Raw genomic sequence first — 20106 nt, 5'->3', positions numbered from 1 at the left:
ACTTGTTTCAGTCATTCCTAATACAGGATATAATGACATAAATGAGTATTTTGAAACAGTAGTAGATAAATTTTCCAGTACTCACAGATTAGTAGGTGACATAAGTAAATTATGTTCTCAGAAAACTAGGCAGTATATAAATCGTTTTAGAAAGTATATGTCATTTGCACCAGGAGATTTAGTATTGCTAGATGACAAATCTAGTATAAAAAGAGTTGGGAAATTAGGAAGGAAAGCTTTAGGTCCATTTAGAATTTTAGACAAATTTTCTCCTGTGAATTTTAGGATTCAAGATGTCAAAAATCCTAGTAAAATTTTAAGTGTACACTCTGATAGGTTAAAAGGTACTTTTTAGTGAGTAGAAATTTAGTTACATTAGGAGACAATATGAATAGAATATAGAAAGATGAGAGTTGTTTTTCTAGTACTAATTGTGCATCTTATTCACAATCAAATAGTAGGAAAGGGAATAGTTTTAAAACTCGTAATTCAAATACATAGTAAAGGAGAAAATTAAATTTTGATAAAATAAACCCTAATGCAGGAAACTTTAAAAATCCGAAAGTACATAATTCAGATAATGTACAATGTAAGAGTGATGATCAAATTGACTCTAACATGGATGAAATTATAGCAGAATATCACAGGTTAGTTAATATAGAGTTAAGTAAGCCAGAGGAACGTGAAAATAGCTCTAATTTAGTTAATAAGGATAAAAAATTTCAACCTGTAGAATTTGATTCTGATAGTGATGATTCTGTAGATTTAGGATATAATTCAAATAGTTTAAATAAAATATTTGAAAGGTATAGAAATGAAATTTGTAAGTATAGTAAATTGGAAGATGTAAATTCTGAATCATCTCTAGCATCAGATGATTCTGAAACTAGTGATTCCGATTGTGAAAATAATGATGAGCAAGAATCACGTTATTTTTTAAGATCTAGGAATAAGCATTAAAATTTTTGCTAAATATAGGTTAAATATTAAAAAATTTAAAAAAAAAATTCAGAGAAAGACGAAACTGATGTAAAAATAATCATAATTTAAAATTCTGAATAATTTTACGTATTGGTTATGTTATAATGTTTATTAGTTTTAGTTTAATGACACGCATTGTCGCCACTTGCAATGTGTCCGTTATTGAAATTGTTTTGTCAAAAATGATATGTAAAGTTAAAAAAATGATGTACTTACCATATTTGATATTTGTATTACTTACAGGAATTTTATTATAATTAAAAATATTAAGGTTTGTGTTTTTATGAAGACATTCCCTCTTGTCGCTAACGGAGACAACGTGTCCGCCATAGTTCGCTCACCGTTTTGTAGATCTCTCCTTGGCATTTTGCCAAGAATAGTCGATTCATGCTGAAGGGGAGAAAGAAATGAAGGATGTACGAATTGGTCGCCAACATGCGAAATCACGTGCTTTCTTGTCTGTCGCTATACTAGTACTAGCTTGATTTTTGTTGTTCTCTTTTTGCACTATTTTTTTATTATTAATTTGTATGATGGATCCAGTACAGTCAACAAGTTCTATTGTTACACGTTTCAGTAGTTCTTGCAAAAGAATATTGAATAATATGCTGATATTCTGCGAAAAAGAATCGTCAGAAGGCCGTCTTCTTCTTCCCCTTTCTCAAGTCATAAAATGTGCAAGTGCAATTGCGGGCGTATCGGGGTCGACTGTTAAAAGAATTCGTAGGGAATCAAAAGGTGAAGGTAAGACAAAATTTAAATCTCCTAAAAAAAGCGCCAGAGAAAGAAAACCATCGAAATAGCTTTGAATGATTTTGATGTAGACGTTATAAGAAGAACTATTCACGAATTTTACGTGGTTGAGAAAAGAGTGCCAACTGTTCCGAAATTGATTCCTGTGCTTAAAGAAAAAATTAAATTTCCTTGGAAAAGAGAAACTTTAAGGAAAATACTTCATGAAATCGGATTTTGTTTCAAAAAGTCCCAGAATAAAAGGAAACTTATCATCATGGAGTGAAGTGACATTGTTTTATGTAGAACGCAGTATTTGCACGCATTAACACTCTACGTACATTTTTCCAACTGTTATACAAGCAAAATAGTTACACTTTAAAAACAGCAATGTTCGTAAAAGAAAAGCTAAATTTTCCGACCTGTAATAATAAACAAACTCAGTTTGTTTATTATTACATTCCAGAATACAGACTGATTACCCTATTATCGGAATGGATTCTCCTTTTTCTGACATGCGCAGAAGTGTCGAGGGACCTCAAATCGGTGGGCGAACTATACTAGCTTGATTTTTGTTGTCACTTTTTTTGCATTATTTTTTTATTATTAATTTGTGTGATGGATCCAGTACAGTCAACAAGTTCTGTTGTTAAACGTTTCAGTAGCTCTTGCAAAAGAATATTGAATAATGTGCTGACATTCTGCGAAAAAGAATCGCTTCCTTGTTCCCCTTTCTCAGATCATAGAACGTGCAAGTGCAATTTTCGGGCGTATCGGGATCGACTGTTAAAAGTATTTGTAGGGAATCAAAAGGTGAAGGTAAGCCAAAATTTAAATCTCCTAAAAAAGCGCCAGAGTAAAGAAAACCATCGAAACCGTAGCTTTGAATGATTTTGATGTAGATGTTATAAGAAGAACTATTCACGAATTTTACGTGGTTGAGAAAAGAGTGCCAACTGTTCCGAAATTGATTCCTGTGCTTAAAGAAAAAATTAATTTTCCTTGGAAAAGAGAAACTTTAAGGAAAATACTTAATGAAATCGGATTTTGTTTTAAAAAGTCCCAGAATAAAAGGAAACTTATCATGGAGCGAAGTGACATTGTTTTATCTAGAACGCAGTATTTGAGAGCAATAAGACATTTCAGGAAGGAGAAAAGACCGAGTGTGTATCTAGATGAAACTTGGATTGATAGTAATTTAACTTATGGAAAATGTTGGCAGTCCAAAGAAGAATGTGGAGTTCTACAAGCCGGATATGCCTTGCGGCGCATAATAATTTTGTGTGCAGGTGGAGAAATGGGTTTTTTACCGAATTCAAACTTACTATACAAAGCCAATTACCATAGGCAAATGAATTCCACGATCTTCGAAAAGTGGGCAGAAGAAAAACTAATTCCAAACCTTCCTAAAATGCTGTTGTTACAATTGATAACGCTTCATATCACTCTATTCGATAAAACAAAGTTCCAAATTGGTCTAATAAGAAGCAAGTTCTTATAGATTGGCTCTCTGCAAATAACATGTCTCATTCCCCAGATATGCGAAAAATTGAATTGCTTAATTTGGTCAAAAGAAACTCGCCCACAACTATACTATTTAAATTCGATACGATGCTCAAAGAGCATGGATTTCTAGCTTTGAGGCTACCACCATATCATTGCGATATTAATACTATTGAGTATGTTTGGGCAGACGTGAAAAGTTTCATTCGCCATCGCAACGTAACTGGGGATATTGACATGTCGAAACTTTTTTAGCTTTCAGAACAGGCGACTGAAAGTATTACAGTTCAAAACTGGGGAAAATATTACTCTCATGTCACCTCATTGGAAAATATGTATCGGGACAGAGACGGAATTATCGAAGAATTATGCGAACATTTGAAAGTGATGGCGATTCGGACACCGATTGAGATGACTATGAAGATTAAAAGGATTTGATAATGGCATTTTTAATGGTTTGTTAAAAGAGTCGCAACAAGTCATAAATAATTAATCGGTTTAGGACATTAAAGTGTCTCAGTTCTTTCAACTGTAAGTTTAGAATATCTAAGTTCATTTGAAAAAAATTTCTGTTTTTCTGTATAATTATTTTTCTTTTATAGAAAAATTTCTTAAAAATAAACTTAGTTAAATTTTTGTTTTATGCTGTTTTTAATTTTAGGCTTTTTTAATTTTGGTAATACTCTACGTACATTTTTCCAACTGTTATACTAGCAAAATAGTTACACTTTAAAAACTACAATGTTCGTAAAAGAAAGGCTAAATTTTCCGACCTGTAATAATAAACAAACACATCCCAGGAGACAGATTGATTATCCTATTATCGGAATGGATTCTCCTTTTTCTGACATGCGCAGAAGTGTCGAGGGACCTCTAATCGGTGGGCGAACTATTATTATTATTATTACCACGGGCTACTCCAGGAGTCCTTAGACTCATCGAGGGAGGCCCTAAACATCATGTTCACACAGCTGTTCAACATTCTCACAGTATCTATCATACCTTGCCTTGAACTCGCTCACTGTCATAGCACCCACAACAGACTCTGGCAGCTTATTCCACTCATTTACCACTCTAAAAGTAAAGAACCCAGCTCTAACACCCCTGCTAACCACGCTCTTTCCCAGCTTCCATGGGTGTCCCCTAGTTCTCCCACCACCAGTCCTGATCTCAAAAATGTCATCTGAATTAATCCTATAGAATCCTTTTAGCAATTTGAATGTCTCAATCATATCTCCCCTTTTTCGCCTATCAACTAGTTTCTGCAACCCACAAATCTTCAACCTGTTCTCATAAGGTGCATTCCATAGACCTGCTATCATCTTAGTCACTCGCCTCTGGATCCTCTCAACCTCCTTCCCATCAAGAAGGAACCGAGGTGACCAAATCTGGGAACAGTAGTCGAGATGAGGTCTTATCAGAGCTCGGTACAGAGGTACAATAACTTGCTTATCTCTGCTCGTCAAGGTATTTTTCAACAACCAAGTGAGTTGATGAGCTGATTTAGCTACTTTCGTAATGTGACCCCTAAACTTCATCTCCCTATCCACCAACACTCCCAAGTCCCTGGCCTCATCAATCTCTTGGAGTACAGTTCCACCAATGTGGTATACTGCTGCTAATCTTTTCACTCCGAAATGCATAACCTTACATTTTGTCACATTAAATTGACATCCATTCTCCTTAGTCCAAAACTCCAATCTATCTAAGTCATCTTGCAAAACTTTGACATCTTCTGCATTCACTATCACCCTACCCAACTTTGCATCATCAGCGAACAAATGAACTGTCCCACTTAGACCATTCCCTATATCGTTAATGAACAGATTAAACAGCAGTGGTCCAAGAACAGAACCCTGTGGCACACCACTAGTCACAGGCCGTTTTTTGGACTCTACTCCTGAATAAACTACTCTTTGATATCTCTCCATCAACCACCCAGCTATCCATCTCACCAACCCTATATCCATTCCATATGTTGTAGTTTACGGATTAGAATTCCATGTGGTATCCTGTCAAACGCCTTTGCCAGGTCCAGCAGTATCACTGTAAACCCATTTCCCTTATCCAGTTCAGCCGTCACCCTGTTATAAAACTTGAGCAAGTTACTGGGGCATGATCTACCCTTCACAAAGCCATGCTGTCCTCTGTACAGTATCTCATTTTCATCAATCCATTCCTGTATTTTTCCCTTGACTACTTTCTCCAAGACCTTGACAACGACTCCTGATATACTGATTGGTCGGTAATTTGCAACCATAGTCTTGGATCCTCCCTTATGCAGTGGAACTATTTTCCCCTCTTTCCACGCCTTCGGGACTAAGCCAGACCTGAGACTCAGATTAAACAACATGGTCAAGGGCACTGATAATTCATTAGCCGCTTCATGCAAGACCCGTGCCGGTATACCATCCAATCCCACAGATGCATTCACATTAAGGTTCTGTAATAGACTATTCACCTCCACTTCATTCATCACAATTCCCATATAAACTAATGGTTCCTTCATTTTTTCAACATCACCACCTGGATGATATACTTTTGCAAAGTGCGCGCTCAGTAACTCCACTATATCGACTGGTTCAGTGAACTCTTTACCATCGTCATTCCTTAAAATCATTTTGCCATGGATAGTTTTTCTCTTGCTTGCAGCATATTGAAAGAACTGTTTGGGATTCTCTTTTGCTTGCATAGCTAGTTTCCTTTCATAATGGGCTTTTGCTGTCTTTACCACACTCGTTACCCTTCTAGCCTGTACTTTATACCGTTCGTGTGCCTGCAGGTCACCCCTTTCTTTAACTTCCCTCCATAGTTGTTTCTTTTTTTTCAGCTCAAGCTTAATGGCGTTATTCATCCATTTAACTCCTCCTTGTTTCACTATTCGGACCTTAGGTATACAATCAGCCATAACCTCTTGTAAATGCTCTTTGATCACTTCCCATGCTCTATCGACGTCCAGCCCTTGCAGTTGTACATGCCATGGCACTGATCCAAGCAATCTCCTAAGCTTGTCATACTTGCCAGCACGGTAATTCCACATATGCCCTGTCTTAATCACAAATTTCACACCTTTAGCCACCTCCCAGGTCAAGACCTTATGATCACTCTCACCAATAGGTGGCAACATGGTCATATTCATTACAGTCAAATTCTCAGATACTATTACCAGGTCAAGCACTCTCACACCCCTAGTATTTTCAATTACATGCTGTTTCAGATAGTTATCCCTTAATAATTGAATAAAATCCATTTCCTTCCTCACATGTGTCCTCTCCTCCTTCCAATCAATGTTACCATAGTTGAAATCCCCCATAATAATTACCCTCCTTCCACTCATTTCATCAATTTGTTTATGCATACCATCTCCACCATCTATTCCATCACCTGGTCTATAGCAGCACCCGACTGTATATTTTATTCTGCCAGTATCAATCTCACACCAAATAGCCTCAAATGAGCTCCTTTCACTATCCTGCAATACTTCAATTCTCCTTGGCTGCAGTTCATCAGCTATCATCAATAACACCCCTCCCCCAATTTTATTCTCTCTGTCCCTCCTAAACATACTATAACCTACACATTCTATCCCACTAACTATATCATCTTCCGTCAGCCATGTTTCACTAATGCCAATAACCTGTGGCCAGGAAGAGCCAATCAAGGCCAAAAATTCTCCCTTCTTGTTCCTAATACTCCTGGCATTAGTATACATGAATTGCAGTGTTCCCTTTGTCCCACCCCTATCTTGATGCGTTATTCTAAATATCCCATTCCCATTTTTTGTCCTTATTGCTGGCTCAGGTACATTATATACATTTTTACACTCAACTGTCTCACTGATGTCTGGATATCCACTCTGTGTGTTTTTTGTGTGTATTTACGGATATTTTTTGTGTATTTTTGTGTATTTTGTGTATTACGTGTATTTTGTGTGTATTTACGGATATTTTTTGTGTATTTTTGTGTATTTTGTGTATTACGTGTATTTTGTGTGTATTAAGTGGATATTTACGTAAGGTATAAACTATATTTATACCTTACGTAAATTAAGGGGATATTAAATCCCACATAGTTTTAAAACCGAATAAGAAACTCAAAGATTGGAATCAGAGCGTTTGTTGCCGAATATAGTAAACTATAAAGTATCGACGAACACTCAGCGTGAGCTAATGCAAGTGACCCTAGTACGTAGTACAATACCGGACGACTCGTTGCAAAGGTGGGGAAAGTTCAGATCTTATTCTTAAGTATTTTCCATAATGTTAAAACACATTTCCTAGGAAATGTATGCTGTTATTACATTATGGAGGGAGGTCACTATACAGACCGGTTTCAGCCTTTTTTGAGGCTTCATCAGTGAGTAGCAGACCTAATACCAAAGTGTATAGCGAAAAGAAGTTATATACTCTGCGATACGAGTTTCCAAACAGGTGCAACCATTAAGTTACTTAAGTATAAAGAGCTTATAAGCTTCATTTCGGCAATGAAAACATTACTTAAATGTTTAGTAATCTAGCTACTCACTGTTGAAGCCTCAAAAAAAGGCTGAAACCGGTCTGGGTAGTGACCTCCATCCATAATGGAATAACAGCATACATTTCCTATGTGTTTTTACATTATGGAAAATACCTAAGAATATCGATCTGAACTTTCCCCACCTTTGCAACGAGTCGTCCGGTATTGTACTACGTACTAGGGTCACTTGCATTAGCTCACGCTAAGTGTTCGCCGATACTTTATAGTTTACTATATTCGGCAAGAAACTCTCTGATTCCAATCTTTGAGTTTCTTATTCGGTTTTAAAACTATGTGGGATTTAATATCCCCTTAATTTAAGTAATGTTTTCATTGCCGAAATGAAGCTTATAAGCTCTTTATACTTAAATATTTATAGCTAACTTCTCGCTTTCCAGTTTCATGGAGTGCGCATGCTCGGTTAAAGTTTGATGTGTGATTGACAGCTGACAAGGAAAGCGTTCGGTATCTGAGTAACGGCTGTAAACAAGTAGCGTTCGGAAGGAATTTAGAACACAGTCCGACAGATATTTAGGTTCGGAGGAACTTAAGTTTTTTTTTTATGTGACAGTCGGAGGAAAATTAATAGTATATTCCGAAAAAGAAATCGTAGAACTAAGTTTTTTTCTAATTGGAAGAGTTAAGACTGTCAATAAGCATTTAGTGACTAAAAGAAGAATTTGCTATTTACGTACGTTCTAAAGGAATGTTCGAGAAAACTGATTAGGAAGTTTCATCTGTATTAAGGACGCCGGCTCTGACTATTATTTCTACTGAAGAAAAGAGACAGAATTAAGCCAGGAAGATTTTATGTGTGCTACATGAGTGATGAAAGAGGATCCTGTGAAAATGAAGAATAGAGTCATATATTTTCGGAAAAGGGCCTTGACAGAGAAAGAAACTGGCTATGAACATTTTGTCATTTTGAAAACAAAGTGTTTAGTCTTAAGTGTAAGTTTATTTTTTAAAAGGCCTTGGATCCAATTAATTTATATTTAGTTATGTAATATTTGTTTGAATTGTATATATATTGTTTTTGTTATATTAAATGTGTTTATTTTGGTATTGAGTCAGCGATTTATTTGGATTCTGAAAGAAAGATGGTCATTGCACTAATCGGAGTGAACCCTTGTGCAAATAAATAAATGTATAAGTACACTTGGAATAAAAAAAAATGGTAAACAGAGATCATATTTATGGTAGGATTAATATTAAGATATTTTTGGTATTTTTTTTAAAAAAGGTCCACGTGTTGTGAATGAATGAACGAAACCAATGAAAGTAAAATAAAATAAAAAAAATATATAAAAAAAAGTAAAATCTATTTGGATCTTACCATCTTGAACAATCTTTTTACTTTTACTGCCCACAGAGATAGAAGAAATTTTAAGATGATTCTTGAGATCTCTTTTCAGCGTTATCGTGTCGGGCTCTGCAGAAGCCGATACCACAGACTAGACAGGATAAAAAGAAGTCTACATTTGGTGCGTGGAATCTAATGAAGCAATAGTGTCTCAGTTAACTATATAAACTAACAATTGTTTTGTTTGCCACAAATAGTTCGATTTAAATATTCAAACATGAAAGAAATAAACAGACACAATGAATTATAAACCTATTTTTTAAAATTACTGTGAACTTCTGCATTAATGTAATAGAGAGGTGATAATTTTTTTTCCGGACTGACCACTGAATGATACTGCTACAGTTAGTGTGATTTTGTGTCACTAGGTGTAAGTAGTGCAGATCGAACAGTGCCCTTTACTGTTTATTTAAAAGTTTTAGCCCAATTGCTGAATGATAATACCTCATGAATGTGATGTCCTTTGCGAATTGTTCTTCATCAAAAACTGGAGCGTTCGAAGAAGAACGGGGTAAATGTTCAAACTCACGTTTGAAGAGGGTACAATTAGCAGATCTCAAATATTGCTTTCACTACTTCAGAAGTCGAGTGACGACTGCAGCTTTAGGACTTCCATCTGCCAGTAAAACGAATGAATGTGTCACTCGGATCAGGAGCTTGTCCAAGAACAAGGTATGTACACTGCTCGATAAGAAGTCAACGGACATCATAGTGTGAGGAACAAACAGCCATGGCTCTCACCTCAATAAGATATATGACCTCCTTTCTGCGACGAATGCAGCAATCGAACGGGGCATATTTTCCAACAAGCGTACGATAGTGATCAATAGCAAGCAATTTTGGACCATTCTTATTGTAGGCATGAAATGAGACGCTGGACTGTTATGGGACGGATGTCCATTGACCTGACCGGACGCTCCAGTTTATCCCACAGATGTTCCATAGGGTTGAGATCAGGGCCTGTGAAGGCCAGTCAAGTGTAATTGTAGTGCATTGACACTTGGCAAGACATTGTCAGTTCGGTAGAAACGGCACAAAGGAGGAAGCATTGCATTATCTAGAATGTTCAGATATCTAAATGTTCATGTCACCGCAAACAGAGGTCCGAGGCCAATCCAGGAATAACAGTACTGTTTGATCCCATCGTTGCTTCAAAATTTCATACTTGGGGTGCTCAAGTAAGGGACGTTCACCGGGCCTCCGCCACCCCCACGCCAGTCCATCTACTCTGTAGAGGATAAGCGTCATTCGTCGCTCCATAACATAGCGTGTGCAGTGGAACGTGGAGCGTCCCACTGCACACTGTCTTTGCACCGATAAAGACGATGTTGGTTCAGGTAATGTGGGGGTTGCATATCGAGATCCTATCACGGAAACCCACGTTCTGAATGTTTTTTTTATACAAATTTGTGTTCCTTTTCATGCCCGGAACTGCGCATTAAACGTGTCGGAGGTTTCACATATCATTCTTCGTAGCAGCTTACAGTCGGGTTTGGTGAGTGCGGTGAGGCGTCTACTGCCAGAAGAACTTGCAGTTGACTTCCTGGGCCTCCATCTCGTGGAGAGATGAGCTATAAAGAAGAACAACAAAACTGCTCAGTGGAGATTCTTTTCGCCAAAATGACAATGCTCCCTTTCACCTTCCTTGAATATGCAGGCATTTCAAACTGCAAGTGTTGTATCGCCTCGTCCTCACTCTCCTGAGGGAAAAAAACTTGTCCTCTGCATTTTTTTTATTTTTTCAAAACTTAAAAATTAAGTTCATTAAAATCACTTCACCAGCTTTCGATTATTTCAATACAAATGGGGGAGATAGACAACAAATAAACAGCCATGTCGAAGCCAATAGGTGCTGTTTGCTTGCAAATTGCTTGAAACTTGTTTCAATGTGACTACTATATCTTGTTCACCAGGTCTACATTGTCCTTGTAAACTAATACAAAATAGTTGTCCAAAGGGAAAATTTTGTACAAAATTTTAGCGCGCAGTTCAATTTAGCTATTGCATTAAAAACGTGTAATAAATGGCATGTTTCTAAAAGTAGCACAAATTACGACTTATTTCAATGCAATAATTTTACAGTATTGATACGAAATTCAAGGAAAATACCAAAGTGAACTGGCTAAAATAAGCAAGTACATACCTCTCCGAGTCCATAGTTGGCGGTTATGCTAATTATGGATGGATTGCTTGTGACTGGATCACATGTGAACATCACTCCAGCTACCTCACAAGACACCATTTCTTGAATCACAACTGCCATTGGCGTGTTCAGTAACTGTCCATAGTTCCTGAATTTGAAAGAAACTGTTATATTGCTTTCAGAAGCAGATTACTGAAGATTTAATTCACCGCAGTTTAAAAATCATGACGTCATAAAGTTGATGTTAACAGCAAGAAATCAACTTCCAGCTCTTAAACAACTGAATATCGATCTTTAAGAAAAGTTAATTATAAACTCAAAACTTCCAATTTCATTATTTTCAACAACCCAAAAACAAGAAAAGAGTACAGTTAGTTTTTTTTTTGAAAGGGTTTATTTTTGTCAACTGGATTTTCTTTTGAATGCGAAGAGAGGTTTGGTGATGTGAAAAGTCTGTCCTCTAACGGGAGATAAAGACGCAACTTTAAACCCGGAATTGAATCAATTCAGTTTATTCACATAACAAAATCACGAGAAACATTAATATGGGAGCATTCGTAAACTACAAATACGAGTAACTATAACGGTTTAAGATTAAAGATTGTGCTAAGCCTAGTTGTGAGACCTTCACCAATTACATATAAACATGTCATCGAACGTTTCACGTAGGGTTAAGTGGTCTGTTACGCAGGATGCCCTGAGTTCGAAAAAATATCTTTGTTTTCATTAACAAAACAAAAACAAAATCGACTGTGACTTCACTAACTCATCAAAACTTGATATGTAAAGGAGAGACATTTCTTTCCTTAGCATGTGATATTTTACTCCGTCACAGTTTCTTATTTCCATGTTAGCATAAGTAATCAATCCTGCTACGTTATGTAGCAGGATTGATTACTTATGCTAAAATTGTTAAAAAACAAAGCGCGATGTGATTTAATATTGTTAAAATAATTTTCCAGGGAAGATCTAAATAAAATTCAAAACAAGTGACTGTGATTATTTTGAAGTTATTTCATAATTAACATTAAAGTTACAACTAATAGTTTGTTTGAAGGATACGGATTATAGGGATTTTTACAGTAGGAGTGCTACGCAGAGTGATAACATTAATCGGTCTGCTACGCAAGGTGAGTTAGAAAAATTATCTTTGTTACCATTAATTAAAAACAAAACAAACGTGTTGTTTGTTGGTTGTTTCGATTACTTAAGTTATTACCCAAAAAACAACCAAGGCCTGTAAATGTTTTATGACTCTAAATTACATGTGTCCTGATTGGACTGTATATTATGCTGAATAAAAACTCCGAAATTCCTGAAACAAATCTCTGAAGCTGTTATATGAGAGACCAAATAGATAACTTCTTTTATGTATTTTTTTAAACATTAGTCCCATACATGAGAGATCACAAACCTCTCATACCAAGTACTTGTTTGGGCTGACTTTTACTATAACTGTTTTGAGCTGTCGTTTTTTTTCTTTCTTAATTCAATGCTCACATATTGAAAGAATGTGCTATCAAATATTGCATCTTGCTTACCTCTTTTATACTGTATAGCTACGAAAGAAAACTGAGAGGCCCAGCACTTTTTAACAGCCTGTAGAATCTAAATAAAGGAAGTGTAGTTTAGGAAGGATAGTAGAAACAAATTTGATGTTTATTTAACTATTCAACTAAATATAATGTATTTAAGTTTTATGCAGACTTATTGAAAGCGATAATGCAACTAGATTAATGGTAAAATGAGTTTTATCATACTCTAGTTTGTCAACATCCACATGCAGTAACTGTTTTTTCTTCTTTTAACCTAACAGTTGGTCAATGCCCGCCCACCGCAAGGAAGATGCATACACGGATACCTTCGATCCACGCTCGAAGGTATTCGTGTCGCCAAGCAATCACATCCTCTCATTCTATGAAGGCAGTTGCACGTAGCTGTTTTATGTACCTGAAGCCGAAATCCTCCATCACTCGATAAAGCGTCGTTCTCGATATTAGTGGCGAATCAGGATCACTGTTCACATCAGCAATCAGCTTGTTCAGTGTGGGCTGCTTATTCCTGAAGAAAAATGCAGGAATCGTTCAGATCTTGGCATCGACTGCTTCGCACTGAATTGACCGAGTTCATGTCCCCGTCGGGCCCGCTTTTTTGGACGTTGTCTTCAGCACGTGTGACCTCTTTTTATTGGTTTTCACACTGAAGATGGTTCTCTCCGACACTCCATCGGCTAGCTCACCAAACCGGCTAATTCACTGGTTTTACCCGATGAAGGTTCTGTGCATCATAGAAGGGATTCGAACGATGGTCTTTCCAACCAAACGGCTGCGTCCACAAAAGCTGAGATAAGGAGGCTCTGTAGAAGCTCAACACATGAATATTTGGTATATCTCCTCACTCTGCTAATTTTAGTAATTACTGAGAAATCAACATGATTCATTATTACGTTTTTCTATTACTGCTTCCATTTCCACTCTCTGAAGCTGTTTCAGAACATTACTTCTAATCAGAGATGAAGCTAAAACTCAGAAATATGTTTGAGATTTGCATGTTTTAATAAGTGAACTCTCAAAAACTTTCGGAACCTTTATAGCTCAAATATATACGATTTGCATACAAAATAATATAAAATGAATATAAAAGAACACGCGGTGTTTTTTAACATATCACAGCTTCAAGCCGCACTAATGTTCGTGATTACAAATGAATGGCGTTACTACGACTGTTATGTATTTTCTTTTCATGCTCAGGTAAATCAATTACCTTCTTTAGTGCTTTGTATCTGCCAAAGTGTTTTTGCTTTATCACCTCATACACACACTCAATAAGTAAATCCCATTATTGGTATTTGATCTTGTAAATGACAATTGTTTTCCCTGAGAAGTGCAGTTCAAACCAAATGACCCTGACCCATAAACATCATACTTAACATACAGTCGATACACCAGTTAATAAGATTGTCGTGTTCCATATTTCCAAAACGTCTATCTGATGGAATGAGTGCTATTTCTCATGCATTGAACAGATCTTCAATAAAAATCGAAGTGGTACAGATTAGCGTGTAATGTTTTTGACACAAAATACTTCTGCAACTCAGGACGTTCTGATCTTTTTTTAAGAGACTTCACAGATGTGCTGCAACCACAGCAACTGACTTATTAATAGAGGCGACCTCATGATAGCATTTCTCTGTAAATCGTTCAAAAGTAAATCACGTTCCATCTCCAGTGATGTATCCAACTGCAATGATTTAAAGTACATTAATTGCTTTTTTACTTTGTTATATTAGGTAGGTTTTCATTACTACAATAATCGAGAAAAGTGGAATATATATATATATATATATATATAAACCTCAAAGGCTCACTGTAGTGAGTACGGGCACGGCGAACCCGAGGCATCTGAAGCTGGACCATCTCTTTTCACCTTGCTCCTTCCCAACAATGCTATTAGAGTATTTGAGGGCTAGGGGTGATTATGGCCTATTTACCTTTTTTTTTCATGCACCTGCCCACCCCCTAGTTAAAATGGCGAAGGCAAATCAGAACTCTATACCGCATCGGTCGTCTCGTGGGTTACCAAGGACCGCACTGCATGTTAGGCTTCCTGGACAGCCAGTGACAAATGGGCTACAGGAGCAAGATCCACAGAACTCGAAAGTATTTACTAGGAAAAAGTGGAGCATGGCTGAAAATAGACAAGTCATGCAATGCGTCTACAGTTCAAACCCATCAGATTCAAACCAGGGGATTTCAGAAACGAATGTTCCAACTTTGGCTTGAACGACACCAAAATTCTGAAATTTCATTCGAAAGGCTGATGCAGCAACACAGCGTCATTATCAAACGCAAGGTATTTAGTGAACTTGAGCAGGAAGCACTGAAACCTCAGTGCTTCCTGCTCTGAGGTTTCAGTGCAGTAATAGGAGACCGCACTGACCGTGAAGTGACCAAGAATATGAATGGAGCAGAACCAGATTCCAAAGTGCAGAATGCTGAAAATTTTGAAAATATACAAATAGTTGAAAGTAAGCTATCAGATAAGGAACAAGAACTCGCAAGAAAAGTTATCCAGCAAATGAACAGCAACCAGGAACGAGTTAGACTTCCAGTATTGAGACAAGTACCTCAACAAAATCCGAAGGAACTTCTACAAGAGGCAAATAAAGCTGCAAGGGATATTCCTACTGGAACTATTGGGCAAACGAATCAACTTATGTGCTCAATAGCTTATGTCGTAACATCTGAATTAGGACATAAGATTAGTGAACCCAAAAGCCAAAATGGAAGCATCGACTGGAGAATAAAATTCTTAAACTCACAGCAGACGTGAAGAATTTGAAAAACCTTAAGGAAAAGAAGCCGAAATACACAAAAATTCGAAATAAAGTTACACCACATAAAGAGATGTAATATTGGAACACCATCTATTGATAAAGTATTAATGGAAGTGAAGTTAATCGATGTTTCGCACAAATCAGCATCAGTTTTAAAAGAACATTGATTGCTGCAGGAATGATAACCTTAAAGAAAATATAAATACCAGAGACATAGAAAATACACTAAAGTTTTGGAAAAACCTATGGGACAACCCTAAAAGGCACAATTACAAGGCAAAGTGGATTAAAGAAATTACGAACGAATCTCAAGAAGAAAAAATGGACCAACTGAAAATAACAACTGAAATGGTTCAAAAGCTAGCTAAAACAATAAAAAATTGGTCAACACCCGGGAAGAGTGAATTACATGGCTACTGGTTGATATACTAACAGGCTTACACGAAAGACTTGTAACTAATTTTATGATGTTTTAGAAGGACAAAGCAAAGAAGAGTGGCTCACAGCAGGGAAAACCTTTTAATCATAAAGGATAAAGAAAATGGTCCAAACCAAAAACACTTCCGACCAATAACCTGACTGTCAACAACTTTTAAGCACTTACAATCATACTAGCTGATAAAATATACAGTTATCTTAAATCAAAATACCTTCTCCCAACTGAACAAAAAGGTAACAACAAAAATTCAAGAGGCAGAAAAGACCAATCACTGATTGATAAATTGATTCTTAAAAATTGCAAACGTAGAAAAACCAACCTTCATATGGCTTCGATAGATTATAAAAAGCGTTTGATGCGGTGCCTCATAGTTGGATTTTAAAATGCACAGAACTATTCGGTATTAATAAAAACGTGCAAACATTTTTGCAATACAGCATGAAAAACTGGAAAACAACGTTGGTTCTAAATAGAGAAGAAATTGGAGATGTAATCATAAAAAGGGGCATCTTTGAAGGCGACTGATTATCTCCTGTATTGTTTATATTGTGATTGATCCCCTTAACTAGAATTTTAAATGCAACAACAAACTGCGCAAAAGAGTGCAAAGATATCTCAACTTTTATACATGGACAATCTGAAGTTGTATGCAAAATCAGAAAATGAACTCGGATCGTTGCTTAATACTGTGCACATATTCAGTCAAGACATATCGATAGATTATGGCTTAGACAAATGTGCAATTGCTGGAATAACAAGAGGAAAGTTTAAAGATCTGAACGAAATCGAGCTGTTCAATGGTGAAATAATCAAGGCAATAAAATTCGAAGATAACTTCAAATATTTGGGAATTTTAGAACTATCAGAAATTCTGCACAATAAGTTAAAAAAAAAATAGAGCAGATTACATAAGGCGATTAAGAAAACTCCTTAAGTCAATGCTTAATGCTGGAAATTTCATAAAAGCAATTAATACCTGACCCATACCTGTTCTGAGATATTCAACAGCCATTGTAGAATGGACCCAGCTAGAGATGGAAGATTTAGACCGAAAAACTCGAAAATTAATGGCAATGCACCATGCCCTCAATCCTCGCAGTGACATTGATAGGCACTATCTATCACGCAAAAAAAAAAAGGAGTTAGAGGATTATTACAAGTGAAGCAAGTTATTGACGAAGGAAAACGAAATTTAAATCATTATCTGCAAGCAAAGAACGGAAAAGTTTCTAATTGAGGTAAGGACAGAGGGTTCATTTAAACCCATGGAGATAAAATTGAAATACAAAACCAACCAAGTAAAAGTGAGAACTGAAAGATGAAAAAATAAGGTATTGCATGGAAAATACCTTCACAGCATGGAGGAAAACGCTGACAGCAACTTGACCTGGCAATGGTTGAGAAATGGAGCACTAAAGAGAGAAACAGAATCGGTAATTTTTGCAGCAAACGAACAGGCCATTAAAACCAACGTTATGAATACAAAAAATTCAAGAAGACAGTAAATGTAGATTGTGCAAAGAAAAGGAAGAAACGGTAGACCACATTATAAGTGGGTGCAGAAAAATCGCACACATTGTGTATAGTAAAAGGCATGATAACGTAGCTAAGATAATCCACTCGCATTTATGTGAAAAGTATGGGTTTGAAGTATCTAAAGACTATTGGAAGTAAAGTTCACCAGAAAGTGGTTGAGAATGAAAAAGCTAAAATACTCCGGGATTTCAAAATCCAAACTGACAAAAGCTTGGAATGTAATACACCCGATATTCAAGTGGTTGAAAAAAGTGAAAACAAGGGTGTTACGTTTATCGAAATATCAGTACCAGGAGATAGTCGGATTGACAACAAAGAAAATGAAAAAATTACAAAATATCGCGATTTGCAAATCGAAGTTTAACGAATGTGGCAAAAGAAAACGAAAGTTGTTCCCATAATAATAGGTGCTTTAGGCGCCATCCCTAAAACATTGAAAAAACGTCTAGAAACACTCGAGTTAGATGGATTAAAAATTGGGCAGCTGCAAAAGGCCGCTTTGTTCGGCACAGCTTTCATTTTCAGAAAGTATTCCCGCAACTCATAGGCCCTTGGGTTGGGCTTGAATTAGTGGAATATAACCATTATTATATATATATATATATATATATATTCATAAACTGGATGTGTCACTGAATGGACACTCAAATAAATGAAAGTTTTCTTCTCACCTCTTTAATTCCTTGCACCCCGAGGAGGGTGTCCATTTGTCCTGCACATGACATCTGTTCTGTATCCTCACCTACCAAAAAGGATCAAGTCCACAGAAATAATCTTTAAAAACAAAGCAATGTCACTTAATAATTTCTTTACAAGAATCGAATACAAAATTGATATTTATTACCTTACGTTAGTAATTTAAACCACTTAAAAGTAAAGCAACTGAAAGTTACTTTATTTTTAAGGTTTAAGATCTAGGTTATACGGAATTCAACACAAGTTGAATTTGATAAAAGCTGCAGTGATAGAAGGGCGCAGTCCCCGAAGTTCGTTCGAATTATATTGCAATTTTAAATACGGCTGAACTGCTGTTATTTCCACCCTTAAAAGTATTTTTCCTGCTTTATAAAAATAGTGCTAGCGAGAGACCAAGATAAATTCCATTGCTGTTCCTTATAATCCATGTTCTGCGTTTGAACCAAGTTTATTCTTTCTCTTTCTCTGCAGTTGCATTATAAAATTAATTAATTTTTTAAAGCAGTTTTAGACACTCTAACAGCAGCTAGCTGCTTGTTCGGAATTGGCTTACGAAACGATCATACATTATTTCATAGAATAACTTACATATGGATGGACGTACAAAATGAATCGAATAGTGACGTATTTTGTAAAACATTATCCGAACTGTTATCTCTGTAAGTAAGCCGTTAATTTCCTTAAAAATAATGCAAACCTTAGCAATGTTTTTCAATGTAATTTTTTTGGAGTAAGGTTCAATACAAATTACTGGTTGAAATCCAATAGACTCGATAGTCAATTCATTCTAATACATTTTGCCCACCAGCAGAATTCAGGTAGTCTATCCCATCGTATGTGCTCTATCAAAGCTATCCAAACATATTTAAAAGAAAATTACTACGTAAGCACTAGGAGAACAACTGCTCAGAAGTAGGATTGCCACAATGTCCCGTTTATTCATGTTGCTTACGCCCTTGTTTTGCAGAACGTTTAAAGCGAATATAATCGCTACTGCTTATCATTACGATTCATGAAACTGAATAACAAACAGGGATTTGTAATTTACTTTTATAAATATACCCTCGAATATAACGTAGAAATAATGATAACGTGAGATTTATAAAAGAAAAAAAATGAAGACATACCTGTAGCAGAAGACCTCACAGCAAATTTTACTGCGTTTATGTTACTCGCGTAGAGTTTGGTTAAGTTTCTTTCGATCTCTTTATAAACAAGATCAGGAATTATTTGCTTTTCGATTTTGTTCACAACTCTGAAAGCAGACACAAACGAAGAACTTGGTTACTGCACATTTTTCGCAATTTAAAACAGATTAAATTTAAAATACAAAAGCAAAAAATGTAATCATAATTTCAAAATTTTCAGCATAAAAATGCATTTTAAACACCGATTCCGAAGTCACTTTTAAGTGGTGTTTAATAGACAATGACTCGAAACCCACTGAATAGCTTCCATAAACGAATTTCACGAAATAAATGAATAATTATGCAAAATCAGCCTTACTTTTGACATTCAGCTTGCAAATCGCCTTTCTTCTGGCCACTGTGAGTAAAGAAAATAATTGTTTCAACAAATAGCTTCTGTTATGTACAGTATATAACTGAATATCTTTTAAAAAAATCATTTACTTGATTTTTATTGTGTTTGAATATTAGTAAGGTATTTTGCATATTTCGAGTACATAGTCACCTACGTCGAAATATTTTCCACGTTGGATAGGATAGGAGAGATATTTTTAGCAAATTCCTTGTAGGAAGCCGTAGTGACAACGAGACCACGAGGCACAATGAACTACAAAGTGAAATGAAAGTAAGAAATTAAAGAACTCAATACAGATAATTCATGATGTACATATTTCA

General features: G+C 36.1%; 1 protein-coding gene across 3 annotated transcripts in view; it reads right to left on the bottom strand.

Annotated features, from left to right (window-relative positions):
- The window catches only part of LOC150100538 (uncharacterized), a 198564-nt gene extending 178553 nt beyond the window's left edge, over positions 1-20011 (bottom strand). For 2 of the 3 annotated variants that reach the window (XM_090401331.1, XM_090401333.1), the window contains exons 1-5: positions 19372-20011; positions 18220-18290; positions 12779-12845; positions 11238-11385; positions 9068-9185 (exon numbers count right to left, since the gene is read on the bottom strand). In XM_090401331.1, the coding sequence (XP_090257457.1) occupies positions 9068-9185; positions 11238-11357 (238 nt within the window). In that variant the 5' untranslated portion in view covers positions 11358-11385; positions 12779-12845; positions 18220-18290; positions 19372-20011. The remainder of the gene's footprint in view (positions 1-9067; positions 9186-11237; positions 11386-12778; positions 12846-18219; positions 18291-19371) is intronic. The other variant, XM_090401332.1, reaches the window with a different exon arrangement.
- Between the last annotated feature and the right edge of the window lie 95 nt (positions 20012-20106).

The sequence above is a fragment of the Typopeltis vanoorti genome, chromosome 12 (genome assembly GCF_054136105.1).
Source record: "Typopeltis vanoorti isolate ZY-2024b chromosome 12, IOZ_Tvanoo_1.0, whole genome shotgun sequence".
Lineage (NCBI taxonomy): Eukaryota > Metazoa > Arthropoda > Arachnida > Uropygi > Thelyphonidae > Typopeltis > Typopeltis vanoorti.
The sequence above is the reverse complement of the archived record's forward strand: the minus strand, read 5'-3'. Positions and strand labels throughout refer to the sequence as shown.